The 26,584-nt window shown below is 41.2% G+C and overlaps 1 protein-coding gene across 3 annotated transcripts in view; it reads left to right on the top strand.

Annotated features, from left to right (window-relative positions):
• The window catches only part of ets1 (ETS proto-oncogene 1, transcription factor), a 44,073-nt gene extending 33,728 nt beyond the window's left edge, over positions 1-10,345 (top strand). For 2 of the 3 annotated variants that reach the window (XM_011482903.4, XM_004075863.5), the window contains 5 exons: positions 186-263; positions 524-769; positions 3,383-3,643; positions 6,997-7,115; positions 7,323-10,345. In XM_011482903.4, coding sequence (XP_011481205.1) covers positions 186-263; positions 524-769; positions 3,383-3,643; positions 6,997-7,115; positions 7,323-7,538 — 920 coding nt within the window. In that variant the 3' untranslated portion in view covers positions 7,539-10,345. The remainder of the gene's footprint in view (positions 1-185; positions 264-523; positions 770-3,382; positions 3,644-6,996; positions 7,116-7,322) is intronic. The other variant, XM_078929745.1, reaches the window with a different exon arrangement.
• The last annotated feature ends 16,239 nt before the right edge of the window (positions 10,346-26,584 follow it).

A 26,584-nucleotide genomic window follows, 5' to 3' on the forward strand; every position in this document is an offset into this window, starting at 1 on the left:
CTGTTCATTCAAATGAAGGACTCAGATGGTTTTCACTTTAGTAACAGGATCCTAACTAGAAAACACAGTTTGGCTATTAGGTCATTAATTTTTGATAACTCTGATGCAGTTACATGATACAAAAAAAAAAAAAAAAAATCAATAATGAGGTCAATGACGTTCACTCTCATCCATTTTTCATGAAGAGGATACAAAGCATTACCCCATCAATGGACTGACCTCCAACTTCCAGGAATCCCGTTATACCTCAGACTGTTTTTTCAGTAAGTACTCATTACTTTCTCGTCTGTCACACTTTCTAATAGCGGTTAATGTCGTGGATCATTTAGTTTTGTTTTGTTTATGTTTATCACTTGTACATTATTAGAAATGAGCTATCTTGCGTTTATTTCAAGCCCAAATTCAGTGCAAAATATATATATTTTTTTTAATTATTCCTTTTTGTTTTGTTTGGTCCTTTCCTGTTTTTATTTTATTTTGTTTTATTTCTTTTCTATACTAATATCGGTTTATGTATCTCCAGGCTATGGTGTTGAGCATGCTCAGTGTGTCCCTCCTTCTGAATACTCAGAGCCCGGCTTCATCACAGAGTCCTACCAGACCCTGCATCCCATCAGCTCAGAGGAGCTGCTCACCCTCAAGTATGAAAGCGAATACCCCGCTGTCATCCTGCGCGACACGGCCCTGAACTCCATGCCAGGGGACTACTTCTCTGTCAAGCAGGAGGTGGTCTCCCCTGACAACATGTGTGTGGGACGCCTCAGCAGAGGTGAGGGAGTTTATAAACCGCATGATTAAGACTATAACTGAAATTCGGTAACGTCGTACCTACATTCGTCTCCTTACGAATGTGTGAGCCTGTGCATGCATGCAATTGTGTTACTGCACGTACAATGTTTAAAGGTGTCTGTGGGTGTTTTCTTCACATGATTGTGCTGAAGCGACCAGAATCTTGTCATGCCACATCAGTGTGCATGTATTAGAAGAGAAGGAAAGCAGGCACTCTGGTTGGTTTGTGGTTCAAACAAACCCGCCTCACACACTTTAGACTGAGTTGGGAAAAAAAGAGAGCTCTATTGTTTTTGTCAGACTGATACACAAACCAAAGCCGCAATTCGTTCTTCTCTTACCGCCTGTCCTTATGTAAAGCAGTTCAAGCGCTGTAACCTTAAAGACTTTTTTTTTTTTTTTCTTGTTGATGTTGGCCTCCTTTCTTCGGCTCAGCCTCTACATTCTGGGTAAGGAGATGGAGGTGTCATCTTCAGTCAGCAAGCATAGGGGTTTTCTCATGAAACTGTTTGCTTTTTTTTTGTTTTTTTCAACGTGCAAGCTTGTTTTTTCTCCCACTGATAGTTTAAAGTGGAATTAGCAGCATAGTTTACATTTGTAGCTATGAAGCCTAGGTCTATTTTCTCACAAATCCCCCAGCTGTATAAATGAATAGCGTGATCTATATAAGTCATTCAAGAACCCTTCTAGGTCTCCAAGCATTTCCCTGTAAGATTTGAAGCCCAATCATCAATGCAACATGCATGCCAAGCTTCTAAGCATTGTGTTGTGCTTTCCCTGACGTGGGAAAGTACTTTGTAGCACCACCGACAATCCACATGTGGCTTCAATTTCAGTTGCTGAGGTTGTAGCATCAGTGTAAGAAGGCACTGCATTATCTGTCATTTGTTCAGGACTCAAACACTCTGCTTGTCTTTGACAAGGCCAAAAATAGCAAGATCATTTGTGTGATTGTCTTTTCTTTTAGGAAAAAACAAACCCAAATGGTTGTTTTGAAAGGGAAATGAAGTTAGAAACAGATTGACACATCTCAGAGCTCTAGCTGACAAAGGAAATGTTACGTAACAAATTCTTGTCTTTGTCAGTGTATTTAAATTTTCTCCTGTGTTAAAAAAAAACCAAAACACTCAGATGACAAATGGAGTTTTTCCTGTGTTTCTAACAGTTCTTGTAGCATTTTTCTGATGATGGAGGTCATGTAAAAAGAAAATTCAAGGGCCCATATCATGCTTTTTTTAAGCCTTTCAGAATAAACTATGTCTTTATATATGTGCATTTGTGGGTTCTCTCTGGGACTCCGGCTTCCTCCCACTGTCCAAAAACATGCTTCATAGGTTAATTGGTCAACCCAAATTGTCCATAGGTGTGAGTGTGAGTGTGCATGGGTGTGTGATATGTGTGACCCTGCGACAGACTGGCGACCTGTCCAGGGCGTCCCCTGCCTTCACCCATAAGTGGCCGGGATAGACTCCGGAAGCCCCGCGACCCCGAAAGGGATAAAACGGAAGAAGATGAATGAATGAATATATATGATCATATATGACCTTTGGCATTCTAAAGAACATTTTTTAATCAAATATTAGTTTTTTTTCACAGCTCATTTTCCTACCTGGAAATAAGACTACTCGATCTCTGAGGCACCGCCGCCCATTTCATGACGTCAACTTAAAGCCTGCGTTGGCAGCATCCAAACCTTTGTTAAGATGGATGTGCAGATTGTGCATATAACATTAAAGTGTTTTTGCCAAACATCACTAGCTCTGCAGAGAAAGTGTGTGTGTGTGTGTGTTAGCCTGGCGGCGGTGCTGATAGCCCAGACGGAAGGGGCTGTTCCTCCCTTATCCATGTCACACTGTTAGAACCCACTTGTTTTCGTGGATTGGGAGGAGCTGGTCCTCGGGGTGTGAGTTCTTTTGAGAAATACTCAAAATACCACTTTGGGGATGTTTCTTTGTGAGAAATTAACATTCTAATCCACTTAAAAGATTTTACAAGATATAAGTCCTTCAAACTGTATTTCCGAGTCTTTCTTTGTTAAAATTGCTGTGAATTAGAAGTAGATGAAAAGGTGCAGCTGGAAAAAGCTTATAGATGTTGCATAGAAGTTACTATCAGCGGCCCATAAACCCCCTTCCCTGCTCCAGTGTCCACCTGCAGACAAATAGATCCATGCACGTCTGAGCAGACCTCTGGCTCAAAATTGTACGGCTGGATAGTTTTGATATTTCTTGCCATTAATGTTACACTGCGGTTGTGAGAGGTTGCAAGCTAGCAGGAGAGAGTGTAAACAAATGGGAAGTGGGGGCGGAGTTGCTCAGCACCAACAGCCCATAACCTGCAGGCAAACATTTATTGAACTACTGCCTCTCTGCTGAAATTATGTTTTTTATTTTGGCTAAAAACAGCATAATCATAATTAAAAGACCATTGGGAACACTTTTACAATAGATCAAAAGATGATGGAACTTAATAATTACTTAAACTCATTCAATTTCTGCCTTTAATTACTACAGTACCTGTTGATGGAAAAACACCTCTTCACCAATAACCGCTCGTCTTCTCCCCCTTTTTCTTTTCTTTTTTCTCCAATCAGGCAAACTCGGAGGTCAAGACTCCTTTGAGAGCATTGATAGCTTTGAAAGCTGTGACCGACTGACCCAGTCATGGAGCAGCCAGTCCTCATTCAACAGTCTTCAGCGGGTACCGTCATACGACAGCTTTGACTCGGAAGATTACTCCACTGCTCTGCATGGCCACAAACCCAAGGGCACCTTCAAAGACTACGTGAGGGAGCGCTCAGACCTCAGCAAGGATAAACCCGTCATCCCAGCAGCGGCGCTGGCAGGATACACAGGTACTGTCACATGTCCAAGGGTCAGACTTGAATTCATTACGTTTTTTTTTAATCCTCAAGGCCGAACGCAACATCGTGAAGGGTGTCTTGGAAAAATTCCATTTGTGTCTGTAATTACAGTTTCCACACTAGTTTGAGTCAGTAGTTTGAAGTAAAACAACCTGTTTAAACCCTTTAGCTCTGATCATTCGTGCTTTATATACAATTTTCATCACTTGGGTATACAGCTGTTACACATTTGTCGATGCTCTGCAAAAGCTCCAGATGTGGGAGGATTGTAATGTGTCCTTTTTAGAGAGGGGGAAAAAATCCCCCCCCCCTCTACCTAGAGCCCTGAAAGTTGGCAGGAAACAAAATAGATTCTGCTCATAACTTGTTCTTTTTCACTCTCTCGCTCTATCTACATCTCTCGTATACCTGTTTTTTTTATCTGCAGCCCGCATCTCAACCCATTTTTTTTTTTTTTAACAGCTTGTCCCTAACAACGAGAGTGAAACACAGAAATCATGCCTGCTTCTGCACCAGAGCACAGTTATCTCTTCATCTGATGAGGCATCTTCACACTTAACACATTTTGAAGAAGCCGCTTGTATCTGTTCTTCTAGTTCACAAAGATGTGGAGATATTTGCAGCCTCTGAAGCAAATGTGTTATTGGTTTTCAGCTTGAAAGTTGCAGTTCCTGCTACTTTTAACTGGTTATGTGGATTTATATTTGAACTGTGAGTCATAAGTACAGCTATTATTATATATGTGGTCATTATTATCCTGCAAGATCATGTTGGGCCGAAAGGAAAGGATCTTTGTTTTTTTAAATGAAGCCCTTGGATAGCTTCAAATTTTGGGGCTATATTAGTTGTGATCAAATCTGTGTTAAACATGGCGAAGTCTAAGAAGGATTTTTCCTCTTTCTATTGATCAACAATGCCTTACAGATTTGATTGGATGGGCCTAAAGTCAGTATGCACTAGTAATTGGTTATATTTGTGAATGTTAGTTCAAAAAGCCTCTTGAAGAACAATGAGTCATTCATTTTTAATGATGTTGGAGAATGCCATAATATCGATATAATCAAATAATGAAGAGTAAAATGCAATCTCGAACTCCCTTTGAACCATTAGAGCTGGAGTTACACCCCCCCCCCCCCCCCACCCCATTTTACCAAACCATTAGACTAAAATGGAAGAATATAATCATGCTAATATTTTCTAAACAGCTATCTGTCAGGGAACATCAAGCGTGTTTCCTTTTTCTTTTTTTAGGGATGCATAAGACCAAATAAAGAAGCAAAAATGTCAGCAGCGATAAAACAAAATAAAAGGGAAGAAAATGAATCTAAATTGAAAGAGCTACTTTTTTTGAATTCAAAACTGCTGCAGCTCGACAGGCAGGCTGCTCTGCGTGGCCTCTCGTTCCAGTGACGAGGTGACAGGTGACACTCATGGAGGGAGATAAGCCTGCAGTTAGATAGCTCAAGCTCCAGTTGTCATCTTTGTGGTTTTCCGGTGATAATTCAGCATTTACAACCTACCTGCAGCAACTTCAGAAAGCCCTGCAACCTGATGAACTTTCAGTCGTTGTTTTTTCTCTTCGGTCTCTTTGACTGCGATATGGAAAAATGCCTGCATCAGTCTATGACTGGCATTGCTGTTAATAGCAGTCAGGTTGAACAACAATAAAGTCATGTTGAAATAGGCCTTTTCTTTTTTTTTTTCCTTTTCTTTTTTCCTAAACCTTGGCTGCACATAGAAAAACTTCAACAGCATTGAATTCCTGTTGAACACTGCTGGGACTGGAGGCTGCTGCCCTTTTGCTGCACAGTGTGCTTCTGTCCCATTGTGCCTAAAAAATTGTCGTGTATTTTTGGAAAGTTGAGTGTGTGTGTAAAAAGGGTCGCTGGCGTGAGATTGCAAGGGGGGGCTGGTATCATCCTTATGTGGGCCGGGTGCCGCAGAGGCAGACTTTTGGAATGTGAGCCGCACTTTTCGGTGTGAAAGAGACGCAGTGTTGCACAGGCGCCCATTTTCCAAACTCGGAGGGGCCTTTTGTCGCGCACCACCTTCAATCCTTCCAAAAAAAAAAAAAACAGAACGGCTTTGAAGTACCATTTCAGTGCTTCAACCCACATGTCTGTTTCCAAGGAAGCTTTTGTTTGCATCGTGCAGAGGTACCTTTGGTTTTCTAAAAGAGGTGACTTTTGCTCAGCTCCAGTTTTGCTGAGGCGGCATGTTGCACCGGCAGGTGTGATTTTGAACGTGTGAGCCTCAAAAGTGGGTGGGTTCTTGTGTATGCAGAGAAAACCACACGATTAAAGTGCCGCACAGTGAATCTAGTTCAGAGAGAGAACCGGCCTTTTTTTTTGTTTTAGGGCCTCTTTGTTCCGCTTTTGCGTCTTTTTCTGTCAACTGCTTAAAAAAAAGCATCAGCTTTTTAAATTATTGTGCAACTAATTATCTTTGTTTTGATTCTTTCGAAAATATGTTGCATTGTATCATAGGAAAGCTGTTGTGCTCAAGCACGCAATTCCCATAGATTTGCTGCTGAGGCCCAAAGGCAACAACACTTTTTTTTTTTTTTTTCACAAACGGTGATTTCATCAGTTTGGAACTCATATAGACACAGTCTCTAAATTCACATACTGTACAGAACAACTGGCAGACAGGGAATATGAATGAGACTGTTGTATTTAGTCGGACATTTGGTTCCAATTCAGTTTTTCTCCCTGACCCAGATTAGAATGTTTACTTTGTTTCTATTCAGAGCTAAGTGAATAATTGGCATGAATATTTAGCAGTTTCACATGCAAAAGGAAAAGAATCTGACTCCTTTAGACCTCAAATTCTTTCTTTTTTTGTAAAAGAAAAAAGGCGCAACATTTTCCACAGTGGTGCAATAAAAAGGATTATTTATGGTCCTACAATGTCTGCTTGTAATCTTGTTGTGCCGATATGAATTTTTGAGTCCTTTGGGCTCAAGTTGGCAGAGAAAGACGTCTGACTGGTAATTATTTGAAATGTAGAAACTGAATGCATTGACGCTTTAGTGTGATTTAACCCTTGTGCTATCTTAGATGACCCCAACCTTACTTTGACGTGTTCTCCCTACCATGACAAAGGTGGACAAAGGTGTAAAGATTTCATGTAATCCATGGACACCAGTGAAGATCACAAATCATTGAAGAAAAAGGGTTCAGAGCACTGTCTAGTGGGTCTAGATGACCCCACTCCCAATGTTAAGGTGCCTAGGATAGCACAAGGGTTAACCATCACAGTGATCAATCGTCCCAACAAGAGCTTCCTCCCAGTTGAAGCGGCTCAAATGAACACCTCCTTTTCTTCCGCCGTCTGCTCTGCAGGTAGTGGCCCCATCCAGCTGTGGCAGTTTCTTCTGGAGCTCCTGACCGACAAGTCTTGCCAGTCTTTCATCAGCTGGACAGGCGACGGCTGGGAGTTCAAGCTTTCTGATCCAGATGAGGTGAGAGGTCATGACCCTGATGGTCACCAGCACACGAGATGGGAGGTCCTGAGTAGTTAGCCATATGAACGAAATGGCTCCTTTCTAAATACAGTGGCAGAAAATGATTCCAGCTCATCATAGTAGTATTTTTTTATATGCAGAGGGATTTTTAATAAATACATGCTAATGTTTGGGGCCTGTCGTTGTTTATCTGTGCTGCTCCAGGTTGCCCGGAGGTGGGGGAAGAGAAAAAACAAGCCCAAGATGAATTATGAGAAACTGAGCCGTGGCCTTCGTTACTACTACGACAAGAACATCATCCACAAGACGTCTGGGAAGCGCTACGTCTACCGCTTTGTCTGTGACTTGAAAAGCTTGTTGGGCTACACTCCCGAGGAGCTCCACGCCATGTTGGACGTAAAGCCTGATACGGACGAGTGAAAGCAGAGATGGGAGGGGGACAAAAAAAATGAAGGAAGTGAGGACAAAGTTTAGGAGCCACACGGACTGAGGCTTTTAAAATAGTCTTAACTGTTTGATTTAGTTGGTAAAGCATTTTGGGGGGGGGACCCGAATGTTTTTAATGACCAACTGTGGTCTTTTTCAGCTCTGAGCTCCTGATTCTCAGACCATGTTTTAAAGGAAGGCAGAAGCCAAAAACCCCTGTATTCGTTCCCTGCATTGGAGAGGTGTGAGCGAGCGAATGTGCAGTTGTGTCATTTTTTTACATTTTATTTCATATATATATATATATATATATATATATATATATATGTCTGTATATATATATGTCTGTATATATACCTTAGCTTTACCGGTAGACTGCTGGTTTTCTTGTGTTTAGGTTATAAAAGTGGGGGAGGCAGGAGCAGCAAGAGACAAAGGGTGAACCACAAGCGGGGAGGAGTTGACTATAGTGATGCATTTCAGAGCTCAGTTAAACAGAAGGGGAGCGAAAACTTCCCTTTTCGCTCCCAAAAAGTCAAATCTGAACCGAGAAAGGCATTGTACCGTATTTAAAGACATGATTTCTATCTCGAGAGGAGACACTTTTTCGGCAGGACCAAAAAAAAAAAAGAAAAAATCAAATTGTTGTTCATAATTTGATGTTTCAGGAGTTTGTGCCAGTATTATACTGCTAGAAAGGACCGAGGTAAACCAGCCAGGCCAATTAAATTATTGAGAGTTTTGCTTGTGAAGACTCAAGTTAAACTTCTCTTATCTCAAGGACCGTTAACTGAAATGTGCTGATTTAGGATCACACAACACTAGAAACACTGGCCCTGAGCTTTGTGCCTGGTAAAGCCTTGGTAGAGATGACTCATTTCCATAGTGTCTGAAAGACGAATGAAAGTAACCGTTGCTTTAGAAACTGACTCACCTTTATGTATATGTTTGCCATTTTGTCAAAGGACACATATTGTGACTGAAACTTGTGCATTTTTGCATTTACCACCAGTATTAGCAAAATGTAGACAATCTATGCGGGGAAATTCAGGAGCCTTTGCTAAGAAGAACTGTTTGATGTGCGGATTAAGTGAATAACTTGTCGGGTCATTGTTTATGTTAGGATTGCGTTGTCCCAGTAGTCCTGTCTGTTCTGTGAAAAAGGCATTACTTATCTGAGGAAGAGATTTGTTTGTTTTTTATTATTTTATTTCTTATTTTGAAAGCCCTAAGAATGTCAAATGTTCCTCAATTTTTTTCTGTCACACAGCTTGCTGTGGCCGTCTGAGTGCAGCTCCAGTGCAGTGAGGAGGTACATCGTAAGGATAGCAGATAGGAAATGTACAGAATGTGAAGTTGTTGTTTTTTTCCAAGGGGGGGAGAGAGATGAAGGTGCCAGAAAGGAATCTGCGGATAACGCAGGCGATCATCGAAAGCAATAGACAGAGATAAAGCAAGTTAGTTCACTTGAGACCTGTTGGCTGAATGGCAGAGCGTTTGATTTCAAACTGTATGAAAAACACACAAGGGTTCTTTTTTGGAGTTTCCTCACAATTCACTGGTTGCATTCATACAAACGGGCAGCAGTTTCCTCCCCACAGTGGGAACAGTGGCTCTACACTGGGAAATGCCAAAGTTGAATATTATCTTAGAATACAATGTTATTGTTTACAGTGACTGAATGTTACTATATGGATGAAAATAGCTTTTGAGATGTCTATTTGTACAGATTGTATTTCATAATGCTTTATTGAGACCCAGATTACACAAATAAGCAACAGACAAAGCAGGAATAATAACCAAAGCCCATGTGAGGTCTTTGGCCACGGTGCATTGGGGTATCCACAGCGTTAGAGGACAGGGACCAAAAATTTCTCATGTATATGGAAAGTGTTGTCTTTTTTTTTTTTCTTTTTTTTTTCAAGAACACACACATATAGGACAAAGTCTTTGTTTCTAACTGAATGCAGAACAGAGGTGCAGTAAATGTTTGAGATCTTTTTCGCTTTTTCATTATAAGGAAGTTTTAAACTTGTGACCTTTTCAACATAAATCCGATCTTAAAGTATTTGGGGGTAAATACATATTGCTTTTCAAAACACTGTTTTTTTTTTAGTCATTATCACATTTTTTTCCTACAATTTAACCCCTTTGTAAAGATAAAATCCTTTGACAAAAACAAAATCCGAATATTAGTATGGCTGCACAAGTGGAGAAAACAGTTTCTTACCTTAAATGTTTTTTTTTTTAATGTTTTGTTAGGAAAATATACTTTTTTTCATATGGGAGACTCCAATCTACTGCAGGACTTGTTTATGTGTGTCTCTTTGTCAGACGAGTGTATTTAAACCAATATTTTGTGACATATGCATATCTCAGAACTATACTAGAAGGAAAAGCCTTATTGTCTTGGATGTATTTTCTTTGTGTATATTTTTTATATTGTGTCTGTATTTTTGTTATGAGATCATTTTTATTATATTTAGTTCACAAGCATTTGAATATTTTTCAATAATTTATATTTTATAAGAGACAAAAGACACAGATAGCTGGTGCTTTCATGGGAACTTAAAGGTAGCGCAGGACAAAGCAATGTAGCGATCTGTTTTTTTTTTGTTTTTGTATTTTTTTTTCTTTTTTCTCTTAAAACAAAATTGACCTGTCTGCTAGGAAAAAAAAGGCTGATGCTGGCCCATCAATGATTCTGCTGGAAAGGTTTTATAAACTGTAGCTTCTATTTCTAAAATGTACTTAATGTACTTCCAAATGGTATAAAATATATGTGAAGACAGATTTTATAACTCTGTGTGGTGTCTTCTTTCATTTCTTTCTCATATGGATACAATAAAAATCACCATTATGTTTAATTTTCTTCAAAATTACAATATTTCTTGCATCATTTACGTCATTAAAACACATTTCAGTTGTTTTCTAGTCAGCAACATAACTAATTAAATATCACTTTTTAAGCAAACTAATGTAAAAAGACTTGTAGTCGCAAGTTTTTCTTGCTTTTACTCATCGACATGCTAGGTTCGTAAATCTTAAGCTGTTTCAGCAAACAGGGATGGGTAAGAATGAAACAAAACGAGCATCATCTCAACATTAGTGGAGCGACCCATGCGTAAAATACATTTTTCTTAATCTATTTAACGCATAAATTATCAAAATTGGCAACAAAAAAGTTTCCACAAAGGAATAAAGTTTGAACTGAAATATTGATAGTTTGATCCCCCCCAATGCCTTGGGACCTTTCTTTTGCCCCAACTATGTGTCGCTGTAGGCCAATTTTAAAAGTACATATGTAAGAATGATTTTGCTTTATTGTTCAAAACATAAATAAGAAATATATGCGGTGATGACTTGCTCCATTTGGGAATGTAACATGTTTAAGAATATTTTAACCAAGGATATAATAATTTTGTACATCACCCAAGGACAACACCTTGTTCAGTTTGTATCCTGCAAAACAGAACTTGCTTTGCCAAGTTTAATTGTAAAACTTCGGAATATTTTTAGACTTAATTCAATTGTATTGATATAGCCCAATATTATAACACTTGTCTCAAAAGGCTTCATGCCGGTAATTGTATAAGAACATGAAATCTGTCATAAAATACAGTAGGTAACTGCTAAACTAAACTAAACAGACTAAGCTAAACTGGACATCCCTGCCCTCCTTCTCTGTGAAAAAAAACTCTTTAAAAAAAACGGATTCCAGAAAAAAAGAATAACCTCAGGGATGTCCATATAAAGGTGGGGTCCTCTCCCAGGACGGACAGGCGATGTACCAGAAATCTTAGAGAAGAATTAGGTTATCTCACTCTACAACTACTGTACATGTTTGAAAAGTGCAGCAGCAGGGCTTCATCCAGATTGAAATGGGGTCGCCTGGGGGTGCGAGACGAGCCAGAGGCGAGGTCCACGGCCAAGTGCAGGAGCACTGGTCTGTCATCTAATAATCCTGCAACATTTTGGGGCTCAAGAAGAACAATGCACACTACAATGGGAACACGTTTGGCTTCCTCTAACTCTGGCTTGAATGTTTTGACTGTAGATTCACTTACTTGCTGGCCGCTGGCTCCTCAGTTTTGACTAGCACTTGTGCACAGATGAGGTGAAGTTAAATTGGAACCAACACAGAGGGGCCCATTCATGTGCTTTTAACCCCTCACATAAAATCTGTTACAGACAGAAAACATGCAGCTCTAGGGCCTGTTGGCCAGAACTGCACAGCTGTTTGGGCCAGCTTCAGCGGTGCTGCTGTTAAACAGAGAAATCCAGGTCAAGATCCCTGAGTGTTTCAGTTGGCTAAGTCTGAAGGAATAAATGAGATGAGAGTTCATCAAAAACAGAAAACAATTTAAGGCTGTGTTTTAAATATGGTCCATATTTCAATTTTCAATTTTATTTGTATAGCCCAAAATCACAACAACAGTCGTCTCGATGGGCTTCGAAGTAAAACATGAAATCAAAAGGATCACGAATACAAAGAGTTCAATAGAAAAATACTAAAATGAACTAACAAACTGACTAAGCTATACTGGCATCCCTGCCCTTAGACCCCCCTTCGCGGTAAGGAAAAACTCCCAAAAAAACCGGATTCCGGAAAAAACGAAGAAACCTCAGGGGTGCCCACATGAAGGAGGGATCCTCCCCCAGGACGGACAGGCGATTTACCAGAAATCTTAGAGAAGAATTAACTTATCTAAATCTACAACTACATATATAAAAGTCCAGCAGACGAGCTTCATCCAGCCGTGGTTATCGGGACAGTCAAAGGCGCGAGTCGAGCCGGAGACAGGAACCACAGCCAGGTGTAGGAGCAGGAGCAGAGACGAGGTACTCGGTCAGGTACAAAGCAGAGACGAGCCAGAGATGAGCCAGAGGCAGGATCCACAGCCAGGTGTAGGAGCAGGAGCAAAGGCGAGGTAAACGGTCAGGAACTGGAGCACGGATGAGCCAACTGGAGTCTGGAAGCACTCCCACTCCCCAGGAGGGGAGAGGAAAAGAGGGACAATACATGAATCGCACTGCACCAAACAGAGGCATGGAGAACTAAATGATAAATTATGATCAAGAATAGAGGAGAGGAAGGGTAGAAGTAAAAAAGGAAAGAGGACAGAACCCCAGTGTACCATAGTTACCCCAGCTTCAACTTCTAGCAGCCTTTTAAAAGAAATAGTTATTATTAAGTTTAATTTAAACAAACTAACATTAAGTTAAATAATCTCTGAATACTAACTAGTCTGACAATAAGCCTGTCCAAAGAGGAATGTTTTCAGTCTAGCTTTGAATGTAGAAACTGAGTCGGCCTCTCTTATATGAGCTGGGAGTTTATTCCATAAGACAGGGGCTTGGTGGCTAAACGCTCTACCTCCAACCGTACTTTTACCAATTCTAGGAACCACAAGCAGTCCTGCATTTTGCGAGCGAAGTGTTCTGATTGGTTGGTAAGGGACTATGAGGTCCTTAATATAGGACGGGGCCATTCCATGTAAGGCCTTATAGGTTAACAGGAGGATCTTGAACTTAATTCTAGAATCAACTGGGAGCCAATGGAGCGAAACTAACACAGGAGTGATGTGATCTCTTCTGCTGGTTCCAGCTAACAATCTAGCAGCTGCGTTCTGAACAAGCTGGAGACTTCTTAAGGAACTCTTAGGACACGCTGCTAACAAGGAGTTACAGTAATCCAGCCTCGACGTAACAAATGCATGGATGAGTTTTTCAGCATCACTCTTAGAAAGTATATTTCTGATCTTAGCAATATTCCGCAGGTGAAAAAAGGCAGTTCTACACGCCTGAGATATATGAGCCTTAAATGATAAATCCTGGTCAAGTAAAACCCCAAGGTTTCTAACTGTGGAATTGGGGGCTATACTTATACCATCCAGGGAGACTATCTGAGCAGACAGAGCATCTCTGAGGTTTTTAGGACCAAGTATAATGACCTCAGTTTTTTCTGGGTTCAAGAGGAGGTAATTAATTGTCATCCAGGTCTTGATGTCACTGATGCAGGCGTTCAGTTTCTCTATCTGGTCATTCTGGTCAGGCTTCATGGATAAATACAACTGCGTATCGTCGGCATAACAATGAAAATTAATGCTGTGTTTCCTGATTATGTTTCCTAGGGGTAACATATAAAGCGTAAACAGGATCGGTCCCAAGACTGAGCCCTGTGGGACTCCATAGTTGACTCGAGTGCACTGAGAGGAATGGCCATTTACATTAACGAACTGATACCTATCAGACAGATAGGATTTAAACCACTGGAGAGCAGATCCTCTGATCCCTATGTCCTGCTCTAATCTATGGAGTAAAATACCGTGGTCGATAGTGTCAAAGGCAGCACTGAGGTCCAACAGGACCAGAATAGAAAGTAGTCCCTTTTCTGAGGCCAATAACAAGTCATTAGAGACTCTAACTAGTGCAGTTTCCGTACTGTGGTGGGGTCTAAACCCCGACTGAAAGTCTTCAAAGTGGCTGTTGTCCTGTAGGTGGCAGTAAAGCTGCTTAACTACAACTCTTTCTAGGATTTTAGAAATAAAGGGCAGGTTTGATATCGGTCTATAGTTGGCCAAGATGCTAGGATCCAAACTGGGCTTTTTCAGAAGAGGTTTAACAACTGCATATTTAAAAGACTGTGGCACGTAACCCGTTTCCAGAGAGGCATTTATCATTGTTAATATGGGATCATTAATTAGGGGAAAAGTTTCTTTAAAAAGTCTAGTGGGAATTGGGTCTAACAGACACGTTGAGGATTTGGAGGACGTAATAATTGATGTTATTTCCGCTTGATCCACAGCAGTGAAGCAGTCTAATGTTACAGAGGTTTCTATGGATGCCTCCATTTCTACCGCTTCAGCCTGTTCTGGGCTGATAGTAGGAATAACTTGATTTAACTTATGTCTAATATTTGAGATTTTACTATCGAAAAATGTAAGAAAATCATCAGAGCTGAGAGAAACAGGAACATGTGGTTCTACTGAGCTCTGACTGCGAGTTAATTTAGCTATAGTGCTAAAAAGAAATCTTGGATTGTTTCCATTCTCTGATATTAAGGTTGAATAGTACTGGCTTCTAGCTCTACGCAGAGCTTTTTTATAATTTAATAGGCTATGTTTCCAGATATCCAGAGACTGCTCTGAACCGGAGCGGCGCCATTCTCTTTCCAACTTACGGGTTTCTCGTTTAAGAGAACGAGTTTCAGCGTTAAACCACGGTGCTACTCGGTTTTGTCTGACGAACTTAGGTTTCAAGGGGGCAACAACATCGAGTGTACTCCTGAGGGCTTGTAAGGCATCATTAACAAAGTGGTCATTTATACTAGGACTGATACTATGGGAGCTGGTCTCAGAGTATTTTCTCAGAATATCACTAAGTACTGGCTGAACTGTGTGTTTAAACTCAGACACAGAACGGTCAGTTAAGATTCTTCTAAGCTGTTTCTTATTCACTGGGGCAGAAGGATGTTCCAGTGTAAGCTGGAAGGTAATCAGAAAATGATCAGAAATGATGGGGTTAAGAGGAAGGACACTCAGCTGGCTGATCTCTATCCCATGGGTTAGAACAAGGTCCAGGGTGTGCTTATGACAGTGAGTGGGTTCATTCACACTTTGGGTGAAACCAACATCATCTAATAAAGCTGCAAAAGCCTTTCCTAGGCAGTCACTGGGGTCATCAACATGAATATTAAAATCCCCTAATATTATAATTTGATCAGAATCTAAGACAATAGTCGATAGGAAGTCGGAAAACTCAGTTAAAAATTCTGAATATGGGCCGGGGGGGCGATAAATAATTATGAGTAAAACAGGTTTTCGAGTTTTCCTGTTTGGGTGACTTAAAGACAATATGATGCTTTCAAATGAATTATAAGCATTTTTAACTTTAGGGCTGAGAAGTAAGCTAGACTGTGATATTACTGCCAAACCACCTCCTTTCCCTGAAATCCTGGATTTCTGATAGTTAGCATAAGTGGGGGGGGTTGCTTCATTCAATCTAACATAGTCATCCTGATGGAGCCAAGTTTCTGTTAAGGCTAAAAGACTAAGATTGTTATCAGTAATTAACTCGTTGACTAAGAGGGACTTGGAGGAAATGGATCGAATGTTTAATAAACCGCATTTAATGACATCATAATTCTGCTTGTGAGAACTGCTGTCTGTCACTTTAAGGTTTCTATGACGCGCTCCTTTCATTTGTCTTTCAGCACATAAGCTAAAGCTCGGACCTGCTTGACTTTCCCTGCATGGGTTTTGCACCGGCACTAACCCTAAGGGAGGCTCAGAGGAGCGTTTTACACTGCTGCTCTGCGCCCGGGTCTCGTCTCTGGATTGTCAGGTTAACAGACTAAGGCTAGCAGAAATGTTTCTAGAAAGAAGAGCGGCACCGTCCCGAGTGGGATGGACGCCGTCTCTCCGCATGAGACCGGGCTTCCCCCAAAACGCGCTCCAGTTATCCACAAAACCAACGCCGTTTTCTGGGCACCATCTAGAAAGCCAGCGGTTAAATGATGAAAAGCGGCTGTACATTTCATCATTGACTAAGTTCGGCAGGGGACCAGAGAAAATTACAGTGTCGGACATCGTCTTAGCCAGTTTACACACCGAAGTTACGTTTAACTTAACCACCTCTGACTGTCTCCGTCGGGCATCATTACCGCCTGCGTGAATCACGACTCGACGGAACCTGGACTTACTCTGAGCTAACATCCTAAGGTTCCCCTCGATGTCACCAACTCTGGCCCCCGGATAACACCTGACAGTAGCCGCTGGGAGCTCCACGTTTCTAACTTCAGAAGAGCCTATAACCAGAGTTGAGTGTTCAGCGGGTGTGTCGCTGAGGGGGGAGAACCTATTACTAACGTGGAGTCTCGGGTGCTCTAAGTTTTTGCGTTTAGCACTATGTTTCCTCCCAACCGGTACAAACCCCTGACTGTCTCCCGGCTGTTGGGAGGGCGCTGGGGTGCTAGCTAAGTTAGCCCTGGTAGCGCGGCCCGCGCTACGAGTAACGACCTGACTAGCCGGCTTAGCTTCCACTGTGCGGAGCCGCGCTTCTAACTGCTCCAGCCTGGCCTCCAAGTCTAACACAAGACTACACTTAACACACCTACCCCTATCTTCACTAAAGGAGGCAGGATCATCACTAAACATATGGCACATGGGGCAGGAGAGAGGAGGAGAGGCGGAAGGAGTGGTGGTGGCCATACTAGGTTCTAAGCTAAGGCTAGTGGTGTTTAAGTAAAGAGAAGTGGTTTATTTAGCAAAATGAGAAAAGTGAACAGCAAGCGGTTTAACAGTGGTGAATTCGCTAATAAAAGGTACTAGATGTGAATATTAACCCAGATAACCCTTAGAGTAAGCAATAGTAGTAAGGCTAATGCCAAACAAGAGGACAGCAGTCACACAGCTAGCACTGGGAATAGCTCACCCGGAAATGGAGATGAGGTGAATTGGTCCCAGCTGGTGGAGTCAGTGCTCAATGCTCAATATAAAATTGAGCATTGAAACTGTTACCTGCAAGCCGGAAAAGTGTGATTGTCAAAAGTAGTGTAAAACTGAAAAATAAATTTAAAAAAAAACACAGAAATGCAATGGTTCTACTGATGTAACCTAAAACATGTAAAGATGGCTCCCCTTCAGATAATCCCTGCTGCATGTGTTCTTGGCAGAGGACAGACTGAAGTTACCCAGGTGGTTCTGCTCGTGTTCCACCTCCTTCACTCTGTCTGAGCTGATGATCCAGACCAGACGTGATCACGGGCAGGTTTTAAAATACATCCCCAGACACCGCATGCTCAACAGACTTTGAACAAAATCCAAGTCATTGTGATATCACTCATAACAGACTACTCAACAGCTAAACACAGAGCTCCCTTTCCCTGTTTTAAAATTAATTGTCACCTACTTTTGACTGGAAGTAGTCTACATATTTTAACTCACACAATCTATCAGTTTACCTGGTGAACAACAGCCATCTTTATTCAGAGACATCGTCCACTAATTCAAATTCTGATATGTGGTGCTAAGCAACATTGTTTAATGGAAAAGATGAGTATGCAAGTCAAAAACAGTGACACCTAGTCATGAAGAGATAAGACATAATTTTCACCACCCCTGACAAAATGCATCACCTCCTGATGTCAGCAGTTTGCAGCTCTTTTGACAGCAGAGTGGAGCTCGTTGTCAGATTCTAACTTAAATATTTATTCTAGGGGTTTCACAGAAAGACATCTATTTCATGCATGCAGTTTTTATAAGAGCCGGAGAGATTGAGAAAGATTAAAAGCAAGTGTGCGGAGAAGAGGAAAATATGCCTGCCTGATTAATGTTGTTGCCATGCAAACTTTTGAGAAGGTACAGTATGTAGATCTCATTGACCTGTTTTTTACTTGAAAAAATGAGTGCTAACGTACAATGACTACTACCATAAACCACATAACAAACTCCTTAAGCCACCAATGTCAGCAGGGTTGCCTGCACTGTCTTAATTTAGTCAACACAACTCATTTTATAACTCCACTTTTCAGATGGAGTAAACTACAGTCAAGATGCTCATCCTACTTCAGGGCTAAGGCTCCCCTTAGGTCAGAGGTCTCCAACCTTTTTCAGACCGGTCCAATGTCAGACAATGTTTTCATGGACCGGCCTGTACAAGGCTAAAGTGGGCGTTTGATTTTTTTTTTTTTTTAGCTTCCAGTTTCCTTTAACTTGGGTGAAGTTTATCTTCATCCTCTGTTAAATACCTACAGTTGGTTTAAACTCTTTTTTTTTTACTCTAGAATTTGTGCAGGAACTATTGAAATGAAACATATCCCTCAACCCATAACTGTCAAAGTGAAAGCTAAATAAATTGGACACCTTCTTCAACCTCATCAGAGTTTTAAGGTGCGACTAAAAAAAAAAAAAAAATGGTCGCTAGAATTGGCATTTTAGAAAAATAGCTAGTATTTCGTGTGAATCCACCTTTATTAGCAGCATCTTTGCAATATTAGACAGCTGGTTGCTGAATATTATACAGAGCGTGTTTGGTGTGTCACAATAAATCCATATTTGATTTTGTGGCCTTTAAAAGCAGCTTTCTTTTTTTTTAAGTCAACGGTTCTTCTTCTGTTTCCTCTCTGGATCTTTTCTGCAGGAATAAACCTTCCAAAAGTTTGTTTTTTGTCAATTTTGCTAGCTTGAGGTCTGTCATTTAGCAATCGGCGCAGCCGCTTTAAGAAAGTAAGAGATGTTTTTTCGAAACGTGACCGAGCAACTTGACATGCGTCAAGATGTGGTGGGGAGAATCCAGAAATTTTCCAAAATAAAACTTCCTTTAGAATCAGATAATAAATAAAACAGAAAAAAACACAAGTTATGTTTTTATTTTTCTGCGGCATGTTACCATCTGCTCCAGAGACCGGTCTTTGTCTGTGGCCTGTTGGCTGGGGACCACATACAGGTGACACCAGAGATTGTCAAGACACTCTACATGCGCATATATATATATATATATATATATATATATTTATGGCCAAACCACCATACCATTAAGTTGTGTGCAGTTTCTTGTAACCCTTGTGCTATCTTAGGCACTTTAACATTGGGAGTTGTCATCTAGACCCACTAGACAGTGCTCTGAACCTTTTTTCTTCGATGATTTGTGATCTTCACTGGTGTCCATGGATTACATGAAATCTTTCCACCTTTATCCACCTTTGTCATGGTAGGGAGAACACGTCAATGTAAGGGTGGGGTCATCTAAGATAGCACAAGGGTTAAAAGGGGTTCAATCTACATTTACAATAACTGACCGTTATATGAAAAAGCAATGTTGGAACAATTTGAATTCTTAAGCTAAAACAAAGAATGTTCTGTTTGTTTTGATTTACTGAAATTCATTTACTTGTTTTATTTACTTAAGTTGCAGCATAGCCTGAATGTGTATAAGGCCTAAAATAACTCATGTTCTAACATAACTGTATTTCTTCTCGCAGCATTGAAATAATGTGGTCTCCATCAAGCGAGAATCTTCATGACACACCAGAGACCAAGTCACTGGTTCCATTACGCAGCAAAGTTACAAAATATGGTCAATCTCTCCCAGGAGGCTCTTTTTTGCTCAACTGAATACATGGTTCCTGGGGCCAATGTCAGCTATAATGGTATTAAGACATTAACAAACATTATCTATCATAATTGTTAACTAAAGTACACAGATGATCAGTTCAATGCAGGGGGGCAACTAAACTTCAAGCATAAGGGCAATGTTTGAATGGAGTAAAGTCACGGCAATTGCATTTTGTTTATCACACTTTTGAAAGTATCTAAAACTCATAAAAAATTTGCAATTCCATAAGGATTGTAAAGAAGTTCTTAAAAAAATCTGTGGTCATCAACAGTCTCAAAATAAGTTTTTTATTGAGAATCCAAAATCATTTTATGTGACAGTCATTTTACTGCTTTTCAACCACACATTTCCTTAATTAACTTAACAAAAGACAAAGGTTAACTGAGTAGAATAAGAGCTATTCGACAAATCAGAAATGACTGTCAGCAAAACAAAAACATCTTCTTCTGCCAAAGCTCTAATGGTCTCAAGGTTGAACACACACTCTGAACCTCTTCACCTGCCTTCCCTTTCTCTGGTTTGCTGTTTTGTTGTGTCTGAGATGTGTTGAAGCACATGTCTTGGCAGGTGCAGTGAATGTATTATCAAGGCTTATGAAGGGCAGGTCCAGGCCATCCCCTGTTTGGCTGGTAATTTGCATTTTTATTGCCATTGTCACATTCTCAGTTAATACACCACTGACACCTCGAGCCACCTCTGGGCTCGACGGAATCACCTTACTATACCTCCCGAAATGAAAGTGCCTGCTGGCCCCTGGATGGAGATTGGCTGACGCTCAGGTACCTGTCGACCTGGCATTCTGGGACGGAAATGGAGTGTCCTCTCATGTTAATGTGGACTTTCCATTAGGGAAAGATGATTGATTTGTGTTGTACCGTTTCTGTGAATAGGCGATGGACTGGCACAATAAAAGAAAGAGATGGGGCTTTGTGTGCAGATGCAAACCAGAGTGTGACTGAGTCAGGGCTGCTGATGACGGGTGAGAAGGTGTGTGGGGGGGGCAGTAAGGCAAAGGAGACGGAGCGAGGTGAGAGATGGAATCGAATGCTGAATGAAGGCGGGTTAAAGGTTAGGAGGTGGAAAGGAGTAATGGAGTAGCAGAGGGGTGAAAGAACAGGAAGATGAGTGATGAGAGATCTCAACGGTGTGGAGAGGCTCAGTTGCCTTTAGCTCAAAACTCATCCATAAGCAAACACAACAGAAAGCCGCTATAAAGTCAACTTCAAATGATTATTCCACATTTTTATTTGTACGACTGCTTGATATGCCACACCTTAAATAAAGGTGAAACTGAGTCGTTCCAAAACCTCACGTTTTGATGAGTTTAAAGGATAAAAAGTTCCGCTGGATGAACACAAGCTTTCAGTCTCTGTCCAGTTCAACAAGTAAATGTTTTTGCTCTGCATTTGCTGTGAGTCGAGTGGGATTTCAGCAACTTTCCCAGGACATCTGCTCCCAACACCCACGTTTGTGTCACTATCCAATTGAAGTGCTTCTTTCACCCCAAAGACCGGTAGATGCTGCGTAACTATTGGCTCCCCGGGCCAGAGCCCAGAAAGGGAAGGGAGAGCCCTGAGAATTTTCCGAAACATTTTATTCTCTGACTTTGCTTGGCTCAACATCTGCTTCCAATCAATGCTCGAGAAAAGGCTGCTTTTTCATTCTTTCTTTGGCCCGTAGGCTGTACACAGGCTTCAACACACCCATACACACATACTGTACTATAGATGGCAAGATTAAGGAGATAAAGGAGGACGTTTGGACACAAATATGCAATATCATTATGTGGTTAGTGAATCAAATTTAGCTGAAGTGGATGGTGACAAAATTGTAGGTTGAAAACTCAGCTAAACACTAAATATCCCTGTTGCTGCTGCCATCATCTCTTTAACCCACTATTTTCACGAGAGTTTGCCTCAAAAGGTAAACTTCTCTGACCACAAGGGCTAGTTTTTGCCACCGCCTCCGACTCCTTTTTCAGTTTTTCACAGCTCAGCCGTCTTGTGTGGTCATGACAGTTGTTTCGATTTTATGACTTTCAGATACAAGATTAACAAATAAAGCCAATCCTGCTTATTTTAGCAGGTACTTTCCACAGATATTCAGAAATAAGCATGGTGATTCACTGTGCTAAAAAGACAAACACACCATGTAAGCAACTGTTCCCCGCAGCTCTTAGCAATAGCTTGCTATTAGTAAGGCCGGCTGTTTTGTTTCTGCCAGAAAACTGCTTAATAGGCTTTGGCCCCCACCGCTAAACAATCATGGGAGAAATAACTTGGAGGTTATGAGGCTGGTCAAGTGAAATTTAGGAGTTATTACAGTTGGTCCTCTGCTACAGATGGGTAATAGGCTAGCTTTCTACAAGGCTCAACAATTTCCACCAACAGCGGAGACTGCCTCCAGCTGATGATATTGTGCAGATAGATTTTTAGAATAAATATTTTTAGTGTTGGGCTTTTCAAAAACAATGCAGTGAAAATATTTATGCAAAAACTGCAGAATTCAGAGAATAGCTGCCTGGATTTTATGTTCCCCCCTGTTGACCTTTGACTCTAAACCCTGTTGACTTACTGGTCAGGCTCCTGCTGGGCAAGTCCTAATTTATAACACACTATAGCTACCTGATCTACAAAAGTAATCCTGGGTCAGGTCCACTTAATAAATCCAGTGTCTGTCTTTTTTTTTTTTTTACTCGTCCTGTCCAATGCTGAGCAGACAGAAAGGAGCTAAATGCCTCTTGTGTTGGACATATTTTACTGTTAGAACAGGGGGTTGTGGATCTTCTGACAAACAAGATGTGTATTTTGTAATCTAGGCTAAACTTTAGCTATATTCATTACATTTATAGCCTTTATTTTTGTTGTTGGACCGGATGGAAAAGAAGAAGAAGGGAGGGATGTTAGAGACAAAGGGCACAGACGAAAGGGGGGGGTTACAGAAATCTGGTGGATGATTACAGAGGTGATTATCATCATTACTATCTGGTGTATATGTTAGTCAGAAGTGGTGGGGTTTGTCCACACACATACTTAAGTGATACAAATGTGGCAACACGAGGGGTTCAGGCACACTAGTCAAAGGGGATTCAACCAAGTGGAGGCGTTGTTCCAACTTTTAAAAATATGTATTATAAATAGAATAAAAGACAAAATTAAAACAATAAAAAACATGAGGGGCCTCAAGCCCACATGCAAGCAGAGCTGGCACACAACAAGAACCAAAACAGAACAAAACACCCCATTCACATGCAGGTATACATTGTAAAAAATTAAAGCAAAGAAAAGTAAACAACAAACAAGTGAATTCCCACTTGTGTACTAGAGTCACTATTGCAGGTGGCCAGAGAGGAGTAGGTGGTCACGAGTACCAACAGGCCTCCAGGTCCTAGAAGCACCTGTGCAGTCACGTGGTCGGCCGCAAGAGAGGTGTCAGCGGCTAACCCGTTGGACCAGTGGAGTGGATGAGAGGGACCCGTGTAAAAAAACTGTTAAACACTCCCAAATGAAGGCCAAAAACCATCCCAGCAGCAGTGGGTTCCACCTATACACCCAGTCAGTGCGGGATATCACGGCGTGGAACATGGAGCCCATTTCACCTCCACTCTAGTCACAAGCCGACCCGCTGTGAGACATGGGGTGGTGATATCATGCACTGCACTGACAGTTGCAGGAAACCAGCCAGGGAAGCCAGCTCATTCCCATTTTATAAGTGGCCTGGTGCTCATTAGCAGCACCAGGATGGGAGTGCCTACACCTGGGAGCCCAATTAACTCATCCTGCCACACAAACATACCCCTTCACAGACAGTCCTGTCAACGTCATACATGTAGCTATTTTTTGGACTTAATATTTGAAGCTAATTTGAAAAAAATATTTTATTCAGTCTCTAAAAAAATTTGGCACAATCAATTTCTAAAAAAGATAACTTTTTAAAAGATGTAAAACATTTTTTACATGACTTTGTGTGACTACAAAAAATGACGATATTACAAATCATTCACTACTCTCTGTTATGCATCACAAACAGCCAAGTTTTAACAGTTTTTGCTTTGTTTGCAATGTTTCAATGATTTCAACGAGTAGAGAAATTTGCAATTGGGCGAAAAATGATAAAAAAAACAAAAAAACTGAAAACGAAGTGGGGCAATGCTAAATGAGGAAGTGGATAACGGCTACTGTTGGGCAAAGGTGGGGTACAACCTGGGCAGGTCACCAATCTGTCTCAACACCACCCTTTTTTGAAGAACACATTAGCCGCGGTTACATGAGCAAAATGTTTTGTTCGGATCAGAATTCAACCGTGTACATTGGCACAAAAAAACTTTTTCCGATTATAACAAACGTTTACATGCGCCACACTTTCTGTCGGAATAAATCGTTTGGGCATGCGCAGTACTCTCTAAAATACCGGAAGAGGAAATGAGTTTCGCTGTAAACAAGCCGAGCTGCCACATGCATATATTTGGCTGCTCGGTAATATACAAGATTTTCTTCTGAACGTGCTCTTATTATTGTTATGCTTGTTATGATATGTATGTATATATATATATATATATATATATATATATATATATATATATATATATATATATATATATATATATATATATATATATATATATATATATATATATATATATATATATATATGTATATATACAGTGATCCCTTGCTATAACGCGGTTTACTTTTCACGGTTTCGCTACTTCACGGATTTGCATCGTGCATTGTGTTCTGCATTCTGATTGGCTAAAAAGTCACTCCGCTTCTTCTCTACCTGTGCGTCAATAACGTTGCAGTTTAATATGTACACGTACGTAAATCAGCTTGCCAAATTTTCATTACTACGTGCAAATTCTCTTGATGGTGGCATGTCGGTGTATAAGGATCTTTTTGCAAAGCAGAAAAAAGAGCGACAACACTGCCTATCACTATGTTCTTCTCCTGAACAAACACAGCTTCACCGCGGGCTTCAAAAGAAGAAAACACTGCAGAGTGGAGTCAGGATGCAGCGGCTCAGACTGAAGAGCAGTGAAATACACCTGAGTCACTATTTGTCAAACTGTACTTTGTATTTTTTCCATAATCATTTTAAATTTTCTTCCGTTTAATCCAATACTCGGGTCGCGGTGGGCGGGGCTATCCTCCGCGATTTGAAGCCTTCTGTTCACATTCATTGAAATTATTATTTGACAGTACAGTACAGAGTTATTTGTTGAAAAAAAGGTTTCTAAAGTATTTTTATTTGTGAAATAAATGCTTGAGCCTGTAAATTGGTTTGTTCTTTCTTTTCAATGTATAATAGAGTATTTAATTGTATAATAATAGTTTAAAAAAATAAAGGTTTCTACTTCACGGATTTTGCCTTTCACGGGGTCTTTTTGGAACGTAACCCCCGCGAAAAACAAGGGTTTACTGTATATATATATCGCGAGCGTGACATTGACGCCGTGATCCACACCACCAGGATCTACAGTACTGACATTGTCTACACATGAGGGGTTTCACTCCCAGAAGGAACAATAGCAGACATTGAGGACAGTTACAAGTACCTTGGAATTCCGCAGGCAAATGGCAACCTGGAGCAGGCAACAAGGAAAGCTGCAACAGCTAAATACCTCCAACGAGTAAGGCAAGTCCTGAGAAGCCAGCTCAATGGCAAGAACAAGACCCGGGCAATAAACAGCTATGCACTGGCAGTTATCAGATACCCTACTGAATGCTAGCCGCAAGGAAGGAGGCCGAGGACTAGTGAGCTTGGAAGCCACTATCCAGGATGAAACATCCAAGATGCATGAGTACATCAAGCTCAAGGCCCCAAATGACAGTGTGCTCAGTGAATGTCTCAGGCAATGGAGAACAGAGGATACAGTGCTGGAGGACAGATCCTCATGGAAGGACAAACCCCTGCATGGGATGTTCCACTGGACCATAACTGAAGTGGCTAATAACAAAAATTCCTGCCAATGGCTAGAAAGGGCTGGCCTACAGGACAGCATTGAAGCGCTCATCCTGGCAGCTCAGGAACAAGCCCTGAGCACCAGAGCGATAGAGGCTCAGATCTACCACACCAGACAAGACCCAAGGTGTAGGCTGTGCAAGGAGGGCCCCTGAAACAATCCAGCACATAACTGCAGGGTGTAAGATGCTGGCAGGGAAAGCATACATGGAGCGCCACAATCAAGTGGCTGGAATAATATACAGGAACATGTGTGCAGAATATGAACTGGAAACCCCAAGGTCAAAATGGGAAACACCTCTGAAGGTGGTAGAGAATGAGAGGGCAAAGATCCTGTGGGACTTCCAGATCCAGACTGAAAGGATGGTAATGGCAAACCAACCAGACATTGTAGTGGTGGATAAAGAACAGAGGAAAGCCGTTGTGGTGAATATGGCAGTGCCAATTGATGGGAACATCAGGAAGAAGGAACATGAGAAACTGGAGAAATACCAGGGACTCAGAGAAGAACTGGAGAAAGCCTGGAAAGTGAAGGTGACAGTGGTGCCTGTGGTAATTGGGGCACTTGGGGCAGTAACCCCCAAGCTGGAGGAGTGGCTACAACAGATACCTGGAAAGACCTCAGACCTCTCAGTCCAGAAGAGCGCAGTGCTAGGAACAGCTAAGATACTGCAGGACCCTCAAGCTCCCAGGCCTCTGGTAGAGGACCCAAGCTTGGAGGAGAAACCACCCGCGGAGTGTGAGAGGGGCATTTTTATATATAGTTTTTAAAAGAAGTTCATGCCTGTTTATGTTGCAAAGGCAATAGGGTAATGGTTTGACCTTTGGCTGTCATAGTTTTATGGAACAAAACATTTAACTGTATTTATGTAAAAGCACAAATGAACTTTTGATATAGAAATAATGTTACTGTCTTTGCCCTCTTACAGCCTCTTAGGTGGGAGAAGAGTAGGCGGTAAGAA

Source organism: Oryzias latipes, chromosome 13 (assembly GCF_053564925.1).
Source record: "Oryzias latipes strain Hd-rR chromosome 13, Olatipes_Hd-rR_3.1".
Lineage (NCBI taxonomy): Eukaryota > Metazoa > Chordata > Actinopteri > Beloniformes > Adrianichthyidae > Oryzias > Oryzias latipes.